Source organism: Pecten maximus, chromosome 5, assembly GCF_902652985.1.
Source record: "Pecten maximus chromosome 5, xPecMax1.1, whole genome shotgun sequence".
NCBI lineage: Eukaryota > Metazoa > Mollusca > Bivalvia > Pectinida > Pectinidae > Pecten > Pecten maximus.
In genome coordinates this window covers 7,294,369-7,317,222 of record NC_047019.1, presented here as the reverse complement: position 1 = coordinate 7,317,222, position 22,854 = coordinate 7,294,369, and the positions used below count along the sequence as shown (strand labels likewise).

Below are 22,854 nucleotides of genomic sequence, written 5' to 3'. Positions count from 1 at the left end.
CAGGTATAGTGGCAGTCTTCCTACACATATACAGGTATAGTGACAGTCTTCCTACACATATACAGGTATAGTGATAGCCTTCCTACACATATACAGATATAGTGGCAGCCTTCCTACACATACAATTTATAGTGGCAGCCTTAGGCAGTCCACTACCCACAATTATACATATAGTTATATATATATAGTTGTGGCCTTAGGTAAAACATATATCTTTTAGCATCTTTCCTACACATTCAAATTATAAAGTTATGTTTTCAATTTCACATTGACAATCCTTAGGAAATGTTGATGATTCTTAATTACTATTGAGTTTTTTTTGTTTTTGTTTTGGAACAGGGAGTATTTGATGTAGATGATTATATATAGCTTTAATTTGGAAGTGCATTCTTGAAAGAGTCGTCAGTGTCAAATAAAATTTGATTGACGTTGGATTTGGACCTGATGGAGTTTAGCAACAGAATGATATTGAGCACTCTGTAATTGAATGAATGTATTGATTGTGTGTGGTACATGTATGTATGTTGTGTGGAGTTCCTATTGATTTTAGGATGGCTCTTCGTAGCATCTACACCAAAGTCACCTTCATAAAAGTGGGATTTTCATATTTTTTTTGGTATTATGTATGTCTTTCACAATATCTTCTCTCCTTGACATTCAATTCCTTTGAAATATCTGTAGTTTTATTAATATATCATTCCTATTATATTGTAAACCTGTCTGAAACAAAAAGGAATTAACTTGTATGTAGTAAATTCTCCAAAGAAAGGGCTTGATTTTTGGTCTGTTGACCTCTAATACAGATATATATATATATATATGGGCTAGTGGAGAACTCATAAATTCCAGTCCTATATTATAGAGCTGAGGGTTTTATTACATAACATTGTTGTCTTGTTCTGTTGTCTTGGAGCTGAAAGCGTCACACAGTTGGCAGTTGACAAGCAATTTGTTCAATGCTCATTTGCAGACGCTACACTCTAAAGATCTGTGAAAGTGTCATTGTAGTGTGTATGGTAGTATGTCATGTTGGATTTTAGTGCCTGCTGTGTTTGTCTTTCACTGTTTCACAATATATAGTGTTCAATGATGGAAATTTAATGAAGTTTACAACACTGACAGGAGGCACACGTGTGATAAACCTGTTTCAATATCAGTCACTCTCTAAGTCACAAGAAGTGAGATTCTCTCTGGAATGAACGGAAATGTTCTCAAAATTGTTTTCGAAGAAAGCATTGAAACAGAGGTGGGTAGTTTTCCTGATTTTTATCTCACCTGAAAGTGCCGGTGAGCTTATAACATAGCGCAGTGTCCGTCATCCGTCTTTTTGTCAATTTTTCCTAAAAATTGTTGTATACTTGTCATAAACAACTTACTGGATTTTGACCAAATTTGGTTTGAAGTGTTCTTGATTAAAGAGGAACTTATTTTGTATTAACAGTGTGTCTGCCCCCTCTCCGACCTCCAGGGGCCCAGAGGAGTGGTGTCCAATACTCGGAAATATAACAAAATCTTTAAAATCCTTCCTCTTTTTCTAGTCAATATTACTCATATTTTTACCCGGGGTTTAACTGCTGCTTTTGCTTCACTTAGTTTATCTCAATATAATTCAGATAGAAACACTGGCAATTGGAGGGATGCTGGACTCTTATATAATTAAAAAAATATTAACATATAATATACCAAATACACAGTGGTTAATTTACTTGAATTCTAATTCACTTAAAACTGTTACACTTATAATCATCTCTAAGCTAAGGGAAATAAATTCTAATGACATTTAGCCTGTGGTACACATGGCGTGTGCAGCCAATACACTAGCACTGCTAACCCAGCACATTTACTCCGTTTTTAAAACAAGAGTTTCACACTTCAAATAACCAAAGTGCCAAGAAACACCTCTAGGGCAGAATGATTCATGAGCCAATCCACAACTGCATTTTAAAACAGTATAATTCCTTCAAGCAAAATATCTTTGGACCCAAAACCACACCATTTATAGGCTCAGCCTTTCCTATCTATTCTTATCTATGCTTTTAAAATTTACCTTATAAATCAGAAAAACATTTTCAAAAGGTCATGGAAACAGATATCCAGAAATGGTTTTACAAATGAAACTAGGAGAGGATGGGTGACATTACAAGTTATTTTTATAGATTATGAAAACCCTCTCATTTTGTCTGCCACCAGAAGGGAAAGTGCCATATTCCACACCAATTTATACTTTGGTATCACACAGAAGGAATGAAAGTTTTACTGAATCAACCCATATTGTCCCTATCAGTTCTCAAAATCTCTGAAATAAAAATGCGAATGAATTGACCTGTTTGTTCTTTTTGCAGGGAGAATTTCTGTTTGGAAGAAAAATGCCAGAAGACAGAAAGTAAGTGTAATCCGATAACTTCATTATGCATATATATGATTTGATGGAAAGACATGACATCCAAATTCATTGTGTTGCAGATTTTGATGTTAAAATCAACAATTATAAAAATCTATTGCATTATAATAATTGTTGACAAATTAACATATAACAACAAAAATAGCTTGATAACCATGACAGCTGAAAAATTTGATAGCCATTACTGTCTGACTCTTATTTTTAGCCTGTTTTGTTCCCATTGAGCCATTTATCAATTAGATTTTGATCATCATGCAGTCAAGGTTAAAGGTCAAAGGTTGTACTTGACCACTTTTAAGTTATGAACCCCTGAACAAATTTAGATAATAATTGCACCATAGCATCACACCATCAATTTCTACTCCTGAACAGAGTTTGGTGAACGTACATGTTGTATGTCAAGGTAAATGGTAAATTTATATGGCAATTGACAACTTTTAAAAGAAAAATTGTGTCCACAAGATGTCTCATAAACCCCTCAGATTTCACACACTCAATCATGAGGGGATGGGTGTATATCTGTGTGGGCCCCAAGCTCACTTTGCTTTTGTTTTGGTTGGAAATTACACAAACGTTTTTAGTTTATTTTACCCGAAAAGTCAGGAAGACCAATAGCCCCTGTGTTTTATTTGTTGCCATGCAGCTTTTCGCTGCCCGTAAGCTTTTTATATTTTCAACTTCTTCTCAAGTACCATTAGTGTGATTTATGATCAGATCAGATCTTAATTGCCTGAAATGATCTTAATATGTCTTGAAAAGACTTCATACTTTTTGGGCTGGTCTGAAATCCAATATGGCTGCCATGGCCATCAAGGTGCAGACATTTGATAGGGGATATGAAGGAAAGGAAGCCAACAAAGTGTTAATTGCCATTTTATGGCTTCCTCAGTTGTTTTATTTGGTTTTCTGATTTTATGAGGATGATACTAATTGCTTCATGCATATGAAATGACAATATTGCATAATTTCAAGCCTAGAAATGCAAACATAAATGAAACCTAAGCTGGATATAGTCCTTGTATTGTGTTTTTAGCCCTCTATCAATCATCAGAAATTGGGGCTATTCAGATCGCTCTTCCTCTGTTGTTCGTCCATCTTTCCAAAAAAAAATTCTTGTTTTGTTTCCTCCTGAATAGGAGTCATATTGATACTGGTTCTTCTGGTTTCTCAAATGATTCCTTGTCTGGGCCATAACTTCTAAACCATAAAGATATATTGAAAATCTTGTAGTATAATTGCATCACCTAAAGCTGATATGCTGTACACTGTCTGTCACTGTGGTGACCTTGACCTCAATAATTTCTTGTCCGGTGATGAAATTTGCTGTATACCTTTATCGTCCATAGATATGTGCAGTGCACTGTGACCTTGACCTAAAATTTTCTGGATAATTTCTTGTCTGGTGATGAAAGTTGCTGTGTTGTGACCTTCATCACCCATAGATGATGTGCAGTGCTCTGTCAATGGTTCATTGTGACAAATAATTTCAAATGAAGGGAAACATATTGTATTAGTACTGTTCTCCTGGTTCTAATAATATTTTGTTGATGTTGTTCTATACAATCTTGTCTGGGGCATAACTTTTGAATAGTTAATTATATCTTGATAAAACTTAGTCATATAATACTCATCACCCACTAGTGATGGGCAGTGTACTACGATTGGGTCATTACACCCTTCACTTTCAGTTCAAATGTCAATTTTCAACTTAATTTGCTTCAACTCTTAATTGCAACCAGAAAGATAATTGTTGAAGTGTTGACTACATTACATGGTACCCGCGAGTACCAGATCCAAAACTGAGTAAAGCATTTTTTCATGTTCACAAAAATATCCAGGTAAGCGCTATAGACCTCCTGTTGCCATCTTGGATTTGGCCAGTTGAAGATCATGTTATCATTATTTCAACAAGTACCTATATATATTCTTTAGACTTAATATGCATGTTCCCCTTAATCCCTGTAGTTATGCCTTTTTAATTTTGAGCTTAATCAGGAAAATAAAATGGCTTACATGTGCCATCTTAGTTTTTGTCATTTAAAGTTTAGTATGTAAGTAATGAAAGGAATTTCTGAAGCTATTTCATGCCAAGCACTGAAGGGAATTTCTTAAGCTATTTCGTGCCAAGCACTAAAGGGATTTTCTGAAGCTATTTCTTGCCAAGTACTGAAAGGACTTTCTGAAGCTATTTTTTGCCAAAGACTGAAGGGAATTTCTGAGGCTATTTCTTGCCAAGTACTGAAGGGAATTATTGAAGCTATTTATTGCCAAGTACCGAAGGGAATTTCTGAAGCTATTTCTCACCAGGTAATGAAGGGAATTTCTGAAGCTTAAGTAATGAAGGGAATTTCTGAAGCTATTTCTTGTCAACTACTGAAAGCAATTTCTGAAGATTGATATTTATCTAGTTTCCTCGTGGTCCTTAGATGAGCATAATCAGTTTGGAGCCATTTTGATTTTTTTACAGTTAAATTTGTTATCACTATATCTCAGAGAGTTCTGTCTCAAATTTCTGATGTAGGTTTCCTTTTCTCCAGTAATAAAGTGGAAAAGTTTTATGTAGACCTTATAAAGATCATTCATGTGTGAACGCCAAGATCCCACTGGGATTATGAAGCTTCAGGTAGAATTAGATTTCATGCTAAAGGTGACTCATGAAAGATTTCATTTTCTCTGAAGTGTTCATCAGAAGGTGCAGACATGTAAAGCTATACTTGGGAATGTTTTATAGATGAATATTGATCAATCTGCCTGTTTTTCTGGTGACACAGTGTACAGATAGCAGACCAGACTCATTCAATGCTGACCAAAGGACGTAGGTCTTACACAAATGTCTTGGTTTTACTGGCCTATCAGTGTGTGGATTTTCTCCAGTGTTCTTGGACATGTTTTCATTGACTCTACTGACAAGGTCAAGTATTGGTTAAGCTGGTGATTAATCATTTGCTAGAATATTGAGATTCCTGTGTTTTATCAGTATCGCATGGAAGACAGTTGATGTTGACACTGTCACAATCTGACGTGCAAGGAAAGTGAAATCTCCGTGTTGACACCAGAGATCAACAGAACACTCATTTTCTTAATCCCTGTGTCTTGTTTGTTTGTGTTGATTGTGCCTAGAATAAGGTCAAGTCCCTGTGTTCATTCATGTTGATTGATGTCAGAAGTGAAACCAAGTCTTGTGTTGATTGAGGTCAGAAGAAAAACCAAGTCCCTGTGTTGATTGATGTCAGAAGTAAAACCAAGTCTTGTGTTGATTGAGGTCAGAAGAAAAACCCAAGTCCCTGTGTTGATTGATGTCAGAAGTAAAACCAAGTCTTGTGTTGATTGAGGTCAGAAGAAAAACCCAAGTCCCTGTGTTGATTGATGTCAGAAGTAAAACCAAGTCTTGTGTTGATTGAGGTCAGAAGAAAAACCAAGTCCCTGTGTTGATTGATGTCAGATCTAAAACCAAGTCCCTGTGTTGATTGATGTCAGAAGTAAAACCAAGTCTCTGTGTTCATTGATGTCAGAAGTAAAACCAAGTCCCTGTGTTGATTGAGGTCAGAAGTAAAACCAAGTCCCTGTGTTGATTGATGTCAGAACTAAAACCAAGTCCTGTGTTGATTGATGTCAGAAGTAAAACCAAGTCCCGTGTTGATTGATGTCAGAAGTAAAACCAAGTCTTGTGTTGATTTTGGTGCCTGGAGTAAAAACAAGTCCCTGTGTTGATTGTAGTGCCTGGAGTAAAAACAAGTCCCTGTGTTGATTGTGGTGCCTGGAGTAAAAACAAGTCCCTGTGTTGATTGAAGCCAGAAAGAACACAAAGTCCCTGTGTTGATTAATGCCTAGAGTAAAACCATTTCCCTGTGCTGACTGTGGTACAGGTACCATAGATGCTAAAGGTGGAATCAAACACAACATCATTGTTGATTACAATGGAAGGAGTGATTCATTTTTGATAACACGAGGGAAAGTCAATTTGAGTGTGTTGATGGATGAGACAGGTCCTGAATCACAGTGTTCTGGTACACAACTCTGGTCATGGGATGAGGCCTACAAAACATTTGAAGATGGGGGTGAGTAATATATTGATCGTGTTTGCATGCAGGACAGATTCCATTTTCCTTGGAAAACCAATTTGTCTGGCCCATACTTGGTGGGAGATCAGTAGACAATGCCAATGTAAAGCAGACTTCAGTATTTTTTGATGATACAGATGAGATTTTCAAGTAAAATTTGCTAATGTGCAAAGTTCTGATACTAGAAGATTGTGATTGATTATTCATCATCCTGTAAGAATTGATTGATTTAGCAGTAGAATAGTGACTATTTTTTTTATCATGGGTCTACACTGTGTCTTTGGTAGTTGATATTAAAGGGAGCTCGATTATGACCTAACTGGCTCTTCCACAAACTACCTTAAATCGGAGAGAGTAAGCTCAAAAGCTTCTAATTGAGATTTAAGAAAAGAAAAAGTCAAGTTTCAGTTTTTAGAAATCGCTTCCGAGATATTCCCCTATGATAACAATATATTCCTGTCATTGTATGATAGGAAGTGCCGACATTTTAATTCGTGCTCTGCTTGGAGATGAGTACACTCCTCCCAGCCTATAAAGTGGCCATGGATGGTTAGGAACACTTTCATTCCAATGCTGATGCAGAGTTTGCAAAAACATACCTGTAATAAGTATTCAGCACTACCTGACCTAATTGACCACCTAAAAATAAACGAATCACTAAGCTGAGGTCATTATAGAGCATTGAATATCCACCAAAATTTCTCTCAAAATAAAATATGCTCACAAGTGAAACTGAAAATAATGAATATATCCAAAATAGTCCCTCCATCTTTACACCTTCGTCTTTCCACATATGTCGTGGCTGCACACTACTATTTGCTCTGACCACTGCTGGATGTCAATAATGCTGTTGTTAAATTCATTATAACACACAGGTATCTATGTATTTTCATTATGTTTATACTTAACTGGTAAGGCACATGCAATGTGAATGCTTTAGGTTGTGTTGCTAACTTTGTGATATTTGGTAAGAGATAATTTTCAGGTGGATATGACTGGAAATGTTGTTTATTGCACATTATTGCTTCTTTAATAGACATAATATTCCACCGAACGACTAAGAAAGGAGCATTTATCATATTTGCTATAAATGTTGTGATAAACGATTTCTGAAGGCCCGTTGAGGTTATACCATGGCATAGCATCCGTCAACAAATCCTTTAAATCACTACTAGTACTGAACGACTAAATGGATTTGGGATACATTTGTCTGGGGCATTATTGAACTGAGGGTGAGACTCTAATTTATTATCTAGTAGTCCGTACATCTGTAGAAATGACAAGATTTTGTTCAAATTTGGTCAGAAGCATCCTTAGGGGATCAAAGGGCAATAAATTTTGAATAGATAATGGGTCATGTTCCCTGCTGGCCTGAGACGCTAAGCCCGATATGGGCAAAACAGCAAATTTTTATATATCTTCCTTTTGTAGGAATGAAAGGATTTGGTCTGTATTTGGTCTGACACATCCTTGGGTGAAGGGAACCAATTTATAGTCATATAATCATGATATATAGTAGTGTTTTTCTGAGCTGTGATATGTAGTTAGTGTTTTCCTGAGCTGGCTACCATTTTGACAATTTTGTTGTTGCTGCTGCTTCTTCTAAACGAAAGAAAAATTTCATGGAGAAATAACTTTCACAAATCATAATTGTGTATGGTTTACAAATGTTTTATTTTTAATTTGGACCCATATGTCACATGGTCAAATGTATATATTGCTATTTGGTTCTGACTGAAATTTGGGCCCAATCAAAGGCCTTATTGCAAATAATGTTTCCATGGAGCTGGTACCACTGGATATATTGACAATGAATAAAATCTAACAAGCGTTTGTTATATTTACATTTATATATATGTTGGACTTTGTCTTTCTTTAATAAATACATGCATTATTTTTACCCATTTCTGTGTAAGTTCATTTGAAAGAACAGCATCTTCAAATTCAATTCTGATTGATTCGCAACATATCCATCTGACACCCAGTACAAAGCCATGCTCTGACGAAGATCAAAACATATATAATGCCATAATATGACATCATGATAATGCAGTTGTTGTCAATCAGAATCTCCATCTGTTTGATTCATCCATACTGCAATGTGAAGCATTTACATGATGTTGATCAAAATAGTGTAAAATTCATGTCATGTGATCTTGAATGCAACTATGTGCTCATAAATGCAGCCTAAATTAAAATTGAGGTGACGGAACTGCATGCAGTGTCCATGGTTGTTATTTCAACTACTACCAAAAATATTACTCTTACTGTATCTTATTGTATTTTCTTTTACTGTTTATATATTACGTGATTATATTTGTATTCGCTGTGTCTTGACAAAGGGGTGGATTGCCTTGTAAATTTGACATTTTTCATATCCACACTGTTAGAATTACTTCTTTCCCCAATATAAATATCCTGGTATAGTATATGATGAAAAATCTTGATTGCTGCATGATAATTAATCATTACCTCAGTACAAGGTTACACATTTAATGGAACTAATCCTGATCACATTGTACATTACAGTCAAGGTGAGAGACCTAGAAGACGCCCTGAGTCACAGTCAGGAGGAACTTGACATCAAGAATACACATTGTGACCAGCTGGAGGTCAGTTTGTATTTTGACTTATTAATATTAGGCCTTCTCACCTATAGCCATCATATGTTTTGTGTGTCATAATTCCATATCTGAAGTTTTTTTTAGGTCACCGGAGACGAAGTAACCTATTCTAATCACCTTTTGTCCGTCATTGTGCGTCCGTAAACAATTAACATTTTCAACTACTGCTCCGTAACCACTGAACCAAAGTCAATGAAATTTGGCAGTGAAGTTGTGAGTTATATGGTCCCCATACATCCCCCCCCCCCCCCCCCCCCCCCCCCCAGGGACCTTAGGAGCGGGGCTAAAAAGGGCCAAATTGACTAAAATTTCAAAAATGTTCTTCTCTGCTCTCAGATTTTGTGGAATCAAACACTCTTCATAGATGGAAGGGTCTCAAAGTGCTTTATCAAAATTGTAAATTTCATGATCTTGGGGCTCACATTTGCCAATGGGGAGGGGGTAAACTTTACTATTGTTTATACCTGTATAGGGAAATCACATTTTTGACTATCATTTGTTGGATTTCTATTGGAACTAATTCTAACTTGGTTAACATTATCAGCATGGGATGACAGTTTGATGGTATGCACATGTTGGCCCTGACTGAGGCTAAAAAGGATCAAATTGACTGAAATTTCAAAATTTTTCTTCTCAAGACACAAATAAGTTAGAATAAAATACTCTTCATAGATGGAAAGGTCTTAAGGTGCTTTACAAAAATTGTGAATTGCATGACCCTGGGACTATCATTTGTTTGATTTCTATTGGAATTAATTCTAATTTTGTTAACATTAATAGTAAAGGATGGCAGCTTAATGGTATGCACATGTTGGCCCTGACTGACCCCTTCGACTGATGGGTGGGGCTGGCCTAAAAGGGTCAAGTAAATTAACTGAAATATTTCAAATCTCAGGTGACTGTTAAGGCCCATGGACCTCTTTTTTAATTTTTCAAATTTAATGATTGGCATTCAGCTTAAACTCTTGTGAAATGATCCTGATATGGTTGTTATTTTTTGGGTCTCTTTGACATCAAAGATAGCCACTATCTTGAACAACACATTTCAAACTTCTCAAGTTCCACTGGGTGGTGCCATTGAGGTAGAAAAATGGTGGGGATGCTTAGGATATGAAGCCAACAAACTGTTAATGTTATCCATGGGACTCATCAAAACTTTGAAGTGGCAACAATGGGAGCCATTTTGTAACATGATTCTGCAATCATGGTTTTCCTGAAATCACCTACTTTAAACTTCTCACTTATTTCTGCCGATGGGATTTAGATTAATTTGCTTAGATTGATCCTGATATTTTGCTGACAGCGTCTTGTTATTTTTACAGGTTGGTTTGAAATTCAAGATGGCCACCATGAATGCCATCTTGAAAAATATATTTTAAACCACTTCTCAGGAGCTCCACCTGAAGGATTAAGTTGAAACTTGCCTAGGAATGATCCATACAGTTTTAGTAGTAATGTAGCTTTGTTTATGATGAAAATATTGTACTCTTCTTGTTACAGGAGAATTTATCCGCATGCAAGCTGGAATGTGAATTGGACCTGAAGGGAGATCTGGCGACTGGTGCACAAAGATGTGGAGAAGGAATGTTCTGATGACCAGGTACTGTCTGTTTTGGATCAACATATTATCCAAAGTCACCAATCGCAGACTTCTAGAGTGATATATATGAAAAGCTTGTCGTACAGATGTTTATTTGCCAGACAAAATTTGACAGGTTTATTATTTATTGGCATGGCGTCGTCTGTCTGTTTGTTGTAACGTTTGGAGATCTCCTCTTGTAGTTTTTAACAGACGTCTTTGATAGTCAGCTTAATGACCATGATAAAAAGTATTTTTTTATTGAGTGGCACTTTGATATATTTCACAAATGTATTTGATTCTTGTTGATCTTGTCTTTACATGTAGATACTCACCCTCAGTTTTCAAACTTTTTAGGAGATTTTTTTTTTTTTTTTTGTGTGTTTTTGTTTTTGGTGTTTTCAAGTCATTTTGACTAAATTTGGTCTGCAGCATTACATTCTTTAGCTATTACTGACTATTGTTGATTATCCCCATAAAAGCAGATCAGGGCAGAGTCCAATAGAGGAACTCAAAATTGGTTATTAAGGCTAAGTTCTTTTTTTACCATAATTGCTTTGAAATATCTTTGGAATCAGAAAGCTAGATGATATTTGGAAAAAAAAACTTGTTGACTGATTCTGTTACTGAGAGGTGGCTCCATCGGTACCATGGAAAAATATTTGCGTTATAAACGTAAACGAATGTGTTTTTCTATTCAGATGGGCCATGCAGGCCATTTGGGCCTCTTGTTAACACATTGCATGATACTGTGGTTGATATATCATTATATTGATTTTAAGGAAAGTTAATTATTTTAGATTCTTCTGTTTGTTTTCAGAAAGAGGTGTCCTTATCTGAAAGTCAATCTCACATTCGTAACGAGATTTTACAGGAGATACAGAATCTGAAGGCACAGCTCGAGAAGCGAGAGGCAGTTCTGGATATCTTAGTAGGGATTCCTTTTTCTTGTTTAACTACATGTAATATATTGATGACAGCATACATATTACAAGTTTTTCTCACAGTTTGATCTTGAAGAAACATCGATCATCAGCATCTATAAAATATACACTTATTTTGTGGTTTCTATGTTCCGCCTTGCAGTTGATAAAGAGTGGGAAAGTGTGGAAACCTCTTTGGAAAATACATGCTATTTCTTTGTTTAAGAAAAAAGAATATTGTGGCAGCATATATGTGTAAAATTTACTTTTGTAATAATAGTGAATGTCTTTGTAATAATAGTTGATGTGTTCGTAATAATAGGCAGTGTCGTAATAATAGTCAATATCTTTGAAATAATAGTCAGTGTTGTAATAATAGTCAATGTCTTTGTAATAATAGTGAATGTCTTTGTAATAATAGTGAATGTCTTTGTAATAATAGTTGATGTGTTCGTAATAATAGGCAGTGTCGTAATAATAGTCAATATCTTTGAAATAATAGTCAGTGTTGTAATAATAGTCAATGTCTTTGTAATAATAGTGAATGTCTTTGTAATAATAGTGAATGTCTTTGTAATAATAGTTGATGTGTTCGTAATAATAGGCAGTGTCGTAATAATAGTGAATGTCTTTGTAATAATAGTGAATGTCTTTGTAATAATAGTGAATGTCTTTGTAATAATAGTTGATGTGTTCGTAATAATAGGCAGTGTCGTAATAATAGTGAATGTCTTTGTAATAATAGTGAATGTCTTTGTAATAATAGTCAATGTCTTTGTAATAATAGTTGATGTGTTCGTAATAATAGGCAGTGTCGTAATAATAGTGAATGTCTTTGTAATAATAATCAATGTCTTTGTAATAATAGTCAATGTCTTTGTAATAATAGTTGATGTGTTCGTAATCATAGTTGATGTGTTCGTAATAATAGGCAGTGTCGTAATAATAGTAAATGTCTTTGTAATAATAGTTGATGTGTTCGTAATAATAGGCAGTGTCGTAATAATAGTGAATGTCTTTGTAATAATAGTGAATGTCTTTGTAATAATAGTCAATGTCTTTGTAATAATAGTCAATGTCTTTGTAATAATAGTTGATGTCTTTGTAATAATAGTAAATGTCTTTGTAATAATAGTGAATGTCTTTGTAATAATAGTTGATGTCTTTGTAATAATAGTAAATGTCTTTGTAATAATAGTTGATGTCTTTGTAATAATAGTGAATGTCTTTGTAATAATAGTCAGTGTCTTTGTAATAATAGTGAATGTCTTTGTAATAATAGTCAATGTCTTTGTAATAATAGTGAATGTCTTTGTAATAATAGTGAATGTCTTTGTAATAATAGTTGATGTGTTCGTAATAATAGTTGATGTGTTCGTAATAATAGGCAGTGTCGTAATAATAGTGAATGTCTTTGTAATAATAGTCAATGTCTTTGTAATAATAGTCAATGTCTTTGTAATAATAGTTGATGTGTTCGTAATAATAGTTGATGTGTTCGTAATAATAGGCAGTGTCGTAATAATAGTAAATGTCTTTGTAATAATAGTTGATGTGTTCGTAATAATAGGCAGTGTCGTAATAATAGTGAATGTCTTTGTAATAATAGTGAATGTCTTTGTAATAATAGTTGATGTGTTCGTAATAATAGGCAGTGTCGTAATAATACTGAATGTCTTTGTAATAATAGTGAATGTCTTTGTAATAATAGTCAATGTCTTTGTAATAATAGTCAATGTCTTTGTAATAATAGTCAATGTCTTTGTAATAATAGTTGATGTCTTTGTAATAATAGTAAATGTCTTTGTAATAATAGTCAGTGTCTTTGTAATAATAGTCAATGTCTTTGTAATAATAGTCAGTGTCTTTGTAATAATAGTCAGTGTCTTTGTAATAATAGTCAATGTCTTTGTAATAATAGTGAATGTCTTTGTAATAATAGTGAATGTCTTTGTAATAATAGTGAATGTCTTTGTAATAATAGTCAATGTCTTTGTAATAATAGCTGATGTCTTTGTAATAATAGTGAATGTCTTTGTAATAATATTCAATGTCTTTGTAATAATAGTGAATGTCTTTGTAATAATATTCAATGTCTTTGTAATAATATTCAATGTCTTTGTAATAATAGTGAATGTCTTTGTAATAATATTCAATGTCTTTGTAATAATAGTCAATGTCTTTGTAATAATAGTGAATGTCTTTGTAATAATAGTCAATGTCTTTGTAATAATAGTGAATGTCTTTGTAAAAATAGTCAGTGTTGTAATAATAGTGAATGTCTTTGTAATAATAGTCAATGTCTTTGTAATAATAGTGAATGTCTTTGTAATAATAGTGAATGTCTTTGTAATAATAGTGAATGTCTTTGTAATAATAGTCAATATCTTTGTAATAATAGTCAATGTCTTTGTAATAATAGTCAATGTCTTTGTAATAATAGTCCATGTCTTTGTAATAATAGTCAATGTCTTTGTAATAATAGTGAATGTCTTTGTAATAATAGTCAATGTCTTTGTAATAATAGTCCATGTCTTTGTAATAATAGTGAATGTCTTTGTAATAATAGTGAATGTGTTCGTAATAATAGTAAATGTCTTTGTAATAATAGTGAATGTCTTTGTAATAATAGTCAATGTCTTTGTAATGATAGTGAATGTCTTTGTAATAATAGTGAATGTATTTGTAATAATAGTGAATGTCTTTGTAATAATAGTGAATGTCTTTGTAATGATAGTGAATGTCTTTGTAATGATAGTGAATGTCTTTGTAATAATAGTGAATGTCTTTGTAATAATAGTGAATGTCTTTGTAATGATAGTGAATGTCTTTGTAATAATAGTGAATGTATTTGTAATAATAGTGAATGTCTTTGTAATAATAGTGAATGTCTTTGTAATAATAGTCAATGTCTTTGTAATAATAGTCAATGTCTTTGTAATAATAGTGAATGTCTTTGTAATAATAGTGAATGTCTTTGTAATAATAGTCAATGTCTTTGTAATAATAGTGAATGTCTTTGTAATAATAGTCAATGTCTTTGTAATAATAGTGAATGTCTTTGTAATAATAGTGAATGTCTTTGTAATAATAGTGAATGTCTTTGTAATAATAGTCAATGTCTTTGTAATAATAGTCAATGTCTTTGAAATAATAGTCAATGTCTTTTTAATAATTATTTTAAGTCAATGTCATTGTAGTAATAGTCAATGTCAGCCAAGCAATTGGTCAGAAACAAATGAAATGGTTGTTAGGACATGATATTAATCATTATTGAGGGCGGAACAGTTTGACCGCAAGATGTTTTAGCAGAAGACTTGTCTGGATTCATTTTCAATTTTTAATTGTTGTGGTGATTTACTATAATCCAAATTCATGTAGACCTGATAAGATTCAGTCAGGGTAAAATGTCAAAGGCTGAAATTGACAACTTAAAAATAAACAGCTCACAAAACCCTGGACAGATTAATTGTATTCACTGTGCTTTTCTACAGAAAGTGGGTGAGTGCATCAACCTATCAATGAGCCAATCTGTTAATTTACTTCAGTTATATTAAAAAATATGAATGTACGAAAATAAATATGCTGGACTGCATGAATACTACATGTATATTGCTGATGTTACAATCATGAGTTACAGAAATATCAGGAAATATATAAGAAAATACTTATTTTTTGACAGACAAGCCGTAAATCTAAGCCTGACCATCTGTCTCTTGAGCACAGTACATGTAGCTGTTTCGGAACCTTATCTGGTAGTAATTCCAGCTCTCCGCTTGTGGGTGAGTATCAGATTGTGTTCTATAATGAAAAGTAAACAGTTCTATTCTAAGAAATGTAAATTTCATTATATTATATGACAGCATCTATCCTACTGGTTAATTGTGTTTATATAGCATGTAACAACTTTACAAATGGTAGTCATATTCTGTATAAGCATATTGTAGAACTGAACTGAATTATTATGTTATTTAAATAATACATTTCGGGTACATTTTGTTCATTTTCACTTAGAAATACAAAATAGGTTGGAATTATATGCATTAGAAGATAGTTAGATGCTCGGAACATTTGATTGTTATATGCTGAGATGCGGGGCCAAAAAGGAGTGGTGGATTTGCTAATAATTTCACAATTTCCTTCCTCACACAGAGAAATACTAGAATAAAATACATTCCAGTCTTAAATTTGTTGCTGTAGCTATTGGCTAAAGCAGGTTGATTTTCTTCTTCAACACTTTGAATGATATTTCTATTGTCATGTTTTTAAAAAATAAAAAAATAAACTATCTATCAGAACTCATATAACTGTTAAGGCCTATTGGCCTTCTTATTTCTATTCAATGACAAATCAATAAAAATACATTGCAACTATTAAATGCAACAAAATAATTACAAAATCTATTGGAAGGTGTGGTTACCTTACCGCGGTGGCCGAGTGGTTAAGGTGTCCCGACACTTTATCGCTAGCCCTCCACCTCTGGGTTGCGAGTTCGAAACCTAGGTGGGGCAGTTGCCAGGTACTGACTGTAGGCCGGTGGTTTTTTCTCCAGGTACTCCGGCTTTCCTCCACCTCTAGACCTGGCACGTCCTTAAATGACCCTGGCTGTTAATAGGACGTTAAACAAAAAAACAAAAAACATACAAACCTTACTTTTTAATAGCTCACCTGGTGGCCCATAGCTCAGATCAGAAAACAAGATGGCCGACCATTTTGAATTTTACCAGTTGATATTTCTGTTATATATTTTAGACTAGAACAGAAACTTTGTATATATACTGAGGTAAAGAAAATAACAAAAAAAAACAAGACTTTGCCACTAGGCCTTTCTGCCCTCTCAGGCTTTTTCAGGCGGGCTGAACATTTGTTTATTTGTACGTTGCTTAGATATGTATGACATCATCACTTGTGATGACATCATCAGTTTACAATAACGTGACGCAATAAACAAAGTCGGAACACTGAGATATATATAGAGTTTCTTAATATACACAGAATTATGTCATCAGAACAGGGGATCAACATATTAAGTCACAATTGATATTTGTAATCATAATCTATTTCTTAAAAAGTTCTTCATGGATCTTTCTCAGATTCCAAATACTTAATTCCCCTTGGTCCCTAGATGTTTTGATACTGATAGGGAATCAAAATCGACGGGAAGAGGGACATTTAAAATTTTAACACCTTGATTATTTCTCAGAAATTTCTGATAAACATTGCTCAAATTTCATAATTTAGATTCCTCTTGATTTTCATTAAGAAGAGAACAGGTTGTAGAGAAAATATAAGTCTGACATTGATTCAATATTGATTTAGTAAAAATCATTCAGGGGAGAGTGTCTAGATCCAGGTCTGTAATCCCTTGTTCATTTTCATTGGTAATTGTTCGGTACAAAATATATATAATTTCAGGAAAAGTCTATAAGATTCTGAAATACATCTTTGAAAGCAGATGAAGTCACATTGGTTTGATGTGTTTTTTTTTTTTTTTTTTTTCAGTTTTATGGTTCTCATCAGCCCATCTTGCCCAATGTCCATCCATCATCTCTCTGTTGTTAACTTTTAAAAGTCTTAGAATCAAGATATTTGGCTTATAGGTGTCTTATGGACAAGCACAATAAAGTCTATGAAAAGAAATGACCATCAAGGCCACAGGGATCAGATTTGCTGGAACACTTATTATTACTTCTGATTTACCAAAAGGTCTAGCATCAGTTATTTGGTGGGTAGATTCCTTGGTTAAAGCCTGTAGTTTTTCAAGATTACAGGTATAAAGGGGTCAGCATTAGATAATTCCGATGAATTCTTCTGAAGAACCCATAGGGCCTCTTGTGTGAAGAAAGCACAGGGAACAGAGTGGCATGCTGACAGTGAAAATCAATTCTATGCTAGCCTGTCTTGATTCGAGTGGGTTGATGTCTCCTCACGCTTACACATGATTGACCTTTAACAGTCTTTGTCGCAACTTCCCCAATAATCTTTCCGACAAAATATAAAAGTACACATATTCATAGTGTTACGCTGTAATTTATAGATTTGTTAGCTATTTTAGGCATCAAATTATTTGCTAGAAGTCTTAATTTTGTTCTTTATAGGCATTTTACACCATCATGCTGGTCAATGATATTGATCCAAGTCTTGTTAGAAAACTGCTGAGGGCTGCATGTTCTTTTAATGAAATTTTCAAATATTGAAAGTCAATGGTGTTTATAGCCCCATATATATCATTGGTTGCATCACATGCACTGAGAGACAGCAATGTTATGGCTGTGTTCAATACAAGTTAATTACATAACATCTCTGGTAGATATTGAACAAGGCCTGGTATTGTGTTCAAATCGAAGACACCATGTGGATTTGATTTCAAGATTATTGATTCCCTGGTAAACTCTTGTCTATGAATGTATGGTTGTGAAGGATTTTAGGTTTGATTTCTTCAGCACAATTGGTTGACTTAACATCACTTATGTAAGTTAAATTATTTTCCTGGCTATTGTATGTTGTTTTCAACTGCTGTTCTTCCTTCAAATCTTTTACCAATTTCATTTCTGTTGTATATTGTCATATGCTTTTCCACATATTTTACAATGATTTGTCAAAGTTTTTACATAATCATGCGATATCCAGCTATTATCGAAGGTTTAAACTATTGAACGTCTGTGATGTAAATGTTCAGATGTTTCCACTCTCTTTTGTTTTAGTGGTTGATTCCATTAAGTTCCAGGGACTAAACCGTTAATTTCGATTTTCAGGGTCTTAAACCATTGATTTGTGGTAATTTAAATATCATTGAATTTCTGTTTTATCATAGGCTGAAACCATTGAATTTCTGTTTTTTTTATCAGAGGCTGAAACCATGGAATTTCTGTGTTTTATCAGAGGCTGAAATCATTGAATTTCTAATGTTTTATCAGAGGCAGAAACCATTGAATTTCTGTGTTTTATCAGAGGCTGAAATAATTGAATTTCTGGTATTTTATCATAGGCTAAACCAATGAATTTCTGGTGTTTTATCAGCGGCTGAATTCATTGAATTTCTGGTGTTTTATCATAGGCTAAACCATTGAATTTCTGGTGTTTTATCATAGGCTGAATTCATTGAATTTCTGGTGTTTTATCAGAGGCTGAAACCAATGAATTTCTGGTGTTTTATCAGAGGCAAAAACTATTGAATTTCTGTGTTTTATCAGAGGCTGAATTAATTGAATTTCTGTGTTTTATTGAGGCTGAACCATTGAATTTCTGTGTTTTATTGAGGCTGAACCATTGAATTACTGTGTTTTATCGAGGCTGAACCCATTGGATTTCTGGGCATTTTCAGAGTGCATGAAGATTGAATCCTGCAATGTTTTCAAATGACTTACTTTTTATTCTCTGTTGTAAACTTCTAGGAACTCATTAACAAAATTCTGCCCTTTATTTCAGAGGCCCTTGCCATTGACTATTTCAATGGTAACCAGCCCCTACATCGTGTCAAGAAAAGGCCATACATAGCCAGCTCTGAGATGGACCTGTCGGGGTACAGTAAATGTCAAGACCATGTGTGTAATGGTTGGGGATGCTCCAATCGCAGTCCTCCACAGGGTCAAACATCAACAGAGAGTAACAACAACTATTCACAGACAAACCTCTGTAAGTCTGTGAGTTCTTCAAGTACATCAGGCGCTGCTGACCTTGATCTCAGTACTAGCACCCTCAAAAGCTGTGATGGACGGACACGACGGAAGGAGTTTCAGACAATTAGGTGGGAGAGTGATGATATAGTGTACCAGAGCTCATCCAGTAGCTTTGACAGAGAGAATGGACAAACAGAGGGATATACAGATGGAAGCAGGATAGTTGACCATAACGACAATAGGACATGTGACATGCTCACTCCAGTAGCCAATGAACTGCGGAGGCTGAGCTTCAATGCAGCAATAGCCAATCAGAATTATGCTTCTGATGATATGGTGCATTACCCTCGGTGTCGGAGTCAAAGTTTTCAGGCGGCCATTGAGAGTGGCCAGCAGACTCCTGGTGATAACAAAGACAGCGTGACAGATGGCTTTAGATTTCCTGGTAATGGTAAACAAGTATAAAAAAGGCAATGTTTGTATTTGTGAAGATCACACTGGTTCATGTGCTAAATGTAATGCCAGGAATGCTCCAGACAAACTTCAGCAGGGTAGAATACAGGATATGGGTAAACCAAACGGGACATTCAACATAAGTAAACCTATTGTGTTGGGGGGTAAACATGGAGTACAGACTCAGAGTTCTGAAGAAAGCCAGGATGGCACAAACACTAGTTCAGTTGACGACTACTGCTGGAATGATAACATGGGTCAGAATTCCTACTCAAGCTATAGCTTCTCCCACATCTATTATCCTCCAGAGAACAGAGAGCCAGTGAATGACAACAGGTAACTATCCCAATCTCTCATACTCACCTGTGTAACTCCCGAGTACAGAGAGTCAGTGAATGACAACAGGTAAATATCCCAATCTCTCATACTCACCTGTGTAACTCTCTGAGTACAGAGAGCCAGTGAATGACAACAGGTAACTATCACAACCTCTCATACTCACCTGTGTAACTCTCCCGAGTACAGGGAGCCAGTGAATGACAACAGGTAACTATCACAACCTCTCATACTCACCTGTGTAACTCTCCTAAGTACAGGGAGCCAGTGACTGACAACAGGTAAATATCCCAATCTCTCATACTCACCTGTGTAACTCTCCTAAGTACAGGGAGCCAGTGACTGACAACAGGTAAATATCCCAACCTCTCATACTCACCTGTGTAACTCTCTGAGTACAGAGAGCCAGTGAATGACAACAGGTAACTATCACAACCTGTCATACTCACCTGTGTAACTCCCGAGTACAGAGAGTCAGTGAATGACAACAGGTAAATATCACAACCTCTCATACTCACCTGTGTAACTCCCGAGTACAGGGAGCCAGTGAATGACATCAGGTAACTATCACAACCTCTCATACTCACCTGTGTAACTCCAGAGAACAGGGAGCCACTGAATGACAACAGATAACTATCACAACCTGTCATACTCACCTGTGTAACTCCAGAGAACAGAGAGCCAGTGAATGACAACAGGTAACTATCACAACCTGTCATACTCACCTGTGTAACTCCCGAGTACAGAGAGTCAGTGAATGACAACAGGTAAATATCACAACCTCTCATACTCACCTGTGTAACTCCCGAGTACAGGGAGCCAGTGAATGACATCAGGTAACTATCACAACCTCTCATACTGACCTGTGTAACTCCAGAGAACAGGGAGCCACTGAATGACAACAGATAACTATCACAACCTGTCATACTCACCTGTGTAACTCCAGAGAACAGAGAGCCAGTGAATGACAACAGGTAACTATCACAACCTCTCATACTCACCTGTGTAACTCTCCTGAGTACAGGAAGTCAGTGAATGACAACAGGTAAATATCCCAATCTCTCATACTCACCTGTGTAACTCTCCCGAGTACAGGAAGTCAGTGAATGACAACAGGTAAATATCACAACCTGTCATACTCACCTGTCTACAGTAACTCTCCCGAGTACAGAGAGCCAGTGAATGACAACAGGTAAATATCACAACCTCTCATACTCACCTGTGTAACTCTCCCGAGTACAGGGAGCCAGTAAATAACAACAGGTAACTATCACAACCTCTCATACTCACCTGTGTTACTCCCGAGTACAGAGAGCCAGTGAATGACAACAGGTAACTATCACAACCTCTCATACTCACCTGTGTTACTCCCGAGTACAGGGAGCCAGTAAATAACAACAGGTAACTATCACAACCTCTCATACTCACCTGTGTTACTCCCGAGTACAGAGAGCCAGTGAATGACAACAGGTAAATATCACAACCTCTCATACTCACCTGTGTAACTCCCGAGTACAGAGAGTCAGTGAATGATAACAGGTAAATATCACAACCTCTCATTTTCACCTGTGTAACTCCCGAGTACAGTTTGTTCAAATAAATGACCTTGACCTTCATTCAAGGTCACACGGGTCAAATAGACTATAATCTTCAAACGACTTCTCAATAACCAAGAGGTCCAGGGACTTGATATTGGGCCTGTAGCATGCTGGGGTGAAGGGCTACCAAGTTTGTTAAAATAAATGACCTTGACTATCATTCAAGGTCACATGGGTCAAATAGGCTATAATCTTCAAATGACTTCTTCTCAATAACCAAGAGGTCCAGGGACTTTATATTAAGCCTGTAGCATGCTGGGGTGAAGGGCTACAAAGTTTGTTCAAATAAATGACCTTGACCTTCATTCAAGGTCACATGGGTCAAATAGGCTATAATCTTCAAACGACTTCTTTTCAATAACCAAGAGGCACAGGGACTTGATATTGGGCCTGTAGCATGCTGGGGTGAAGGGCTACCAAGTTTGATAAAATAAATGACCTTGACCTTCATTCAAGGTCACATTGGTCAAATAGGTTATAATATTCAAACAACTTCTTCTCAATAACCAAGAGGCCCAGGGACTTGATATTGGGCCTGTAGCATGCTTGGGTGAAGGGCTACCAAGTTTGGTCAGATAGATGACCTGACCTTCATTCAAGGTCACTTGGGTCAAATAGATTAAAATCTTTAAACGACTTCTTCTCAATAACCAAGAGGCCCAGGGACTTGATATTGGGCCTGTCTGTAGCATGCTTAGAGCCAAGAGCCAAGACCCGATCTTAGGCCAATAGTATGCTGGAATGAAGGACTAAAAAATATATTGACATGAATAAACCTAGCTTACTCTGATATTTGAATAAAGTTGTTATCAGCATAGTATCTGTAGAAATGACCTCAATCAACTGCAAATTTGCTGTAGAGCCAGGTGAGCGATACAGGCCCATTGGGCCTCTTGTACTCATTTAATTTTGAGTCTTGGTGGGAAAACAAAATGGCTGACAGGCAGCCAACTTGTATTTTGACAGTTGAAGAATGCTATCGCTATTTCTTACAAAGTACTTGAGTAATATTTCCTAAACTTCACATGTATATGCATTCCCCTTGGTCACAAGTTGTGCCAACTCAATTTGGAGTCTGATTAAAGGAATACATATAGCAACATAGCTGACAGGCAGTCGTGTTGGAATTTGACAGTTGATTACTTTTCTATCAATATTTCTTCAGGAGCACCCTGGAGAGATATTTGTCAAACTTCATGTGTAGGTTCCCCTTGGTCCCTTTTGGCACCCAATCAGTTTTGAGTCTGTCCGGGAAAAGAA

The 22,854-nt window shown here is 35.4% G+C and overlaps 1 protein-coding gene and 1 long non-coding RNA gene across 3 annotated transcripts in view; both read left to right on the top strand.

Moving 5' to 3' along the window:
- Window positions 1-2,340: 2,340 nt before the first annotated feature.
- Window positions 2,341-19,232, top strand: LOC117327006. The gene is made up of 6 exons (XR_004532558.1): window positions 2,341-2,383; window positions 8,992-9,074; window positions 10,587-10,686; window positions 11,486-11,596; window positions 15,271-15,370; window positions 19,017-19,232. It is a non-coding gene; the product is annotated as an uncharacterized LOC117327006 (long non-coding RNA).
- Window positions 19,233-19,537: 305 nt separating this feature from the next.
- LOC117327005 overlaps window positions 19,538-22,854 on the top strand; it is a 98,566-nt gene continuing 95,249 nt past the window's right edge. Inside the window, exon 1 of one of the 2 annotated variants that reach the window (XM_033883815.1) lies at window positions 19,538-19,996. In XM_033883815.1, the coding sequence (XP_033739706.1) occupies window positions 19,635-19,996 (362 nt within the window). In that variant the 5' untranslated portion in view covers window positions 19,538-19,634. The remainder of the gene's footprint in view (window positions 19,997-22,854) is intronic. The other variant, XM_033883814.1, reaches the window with a different exon arrangement.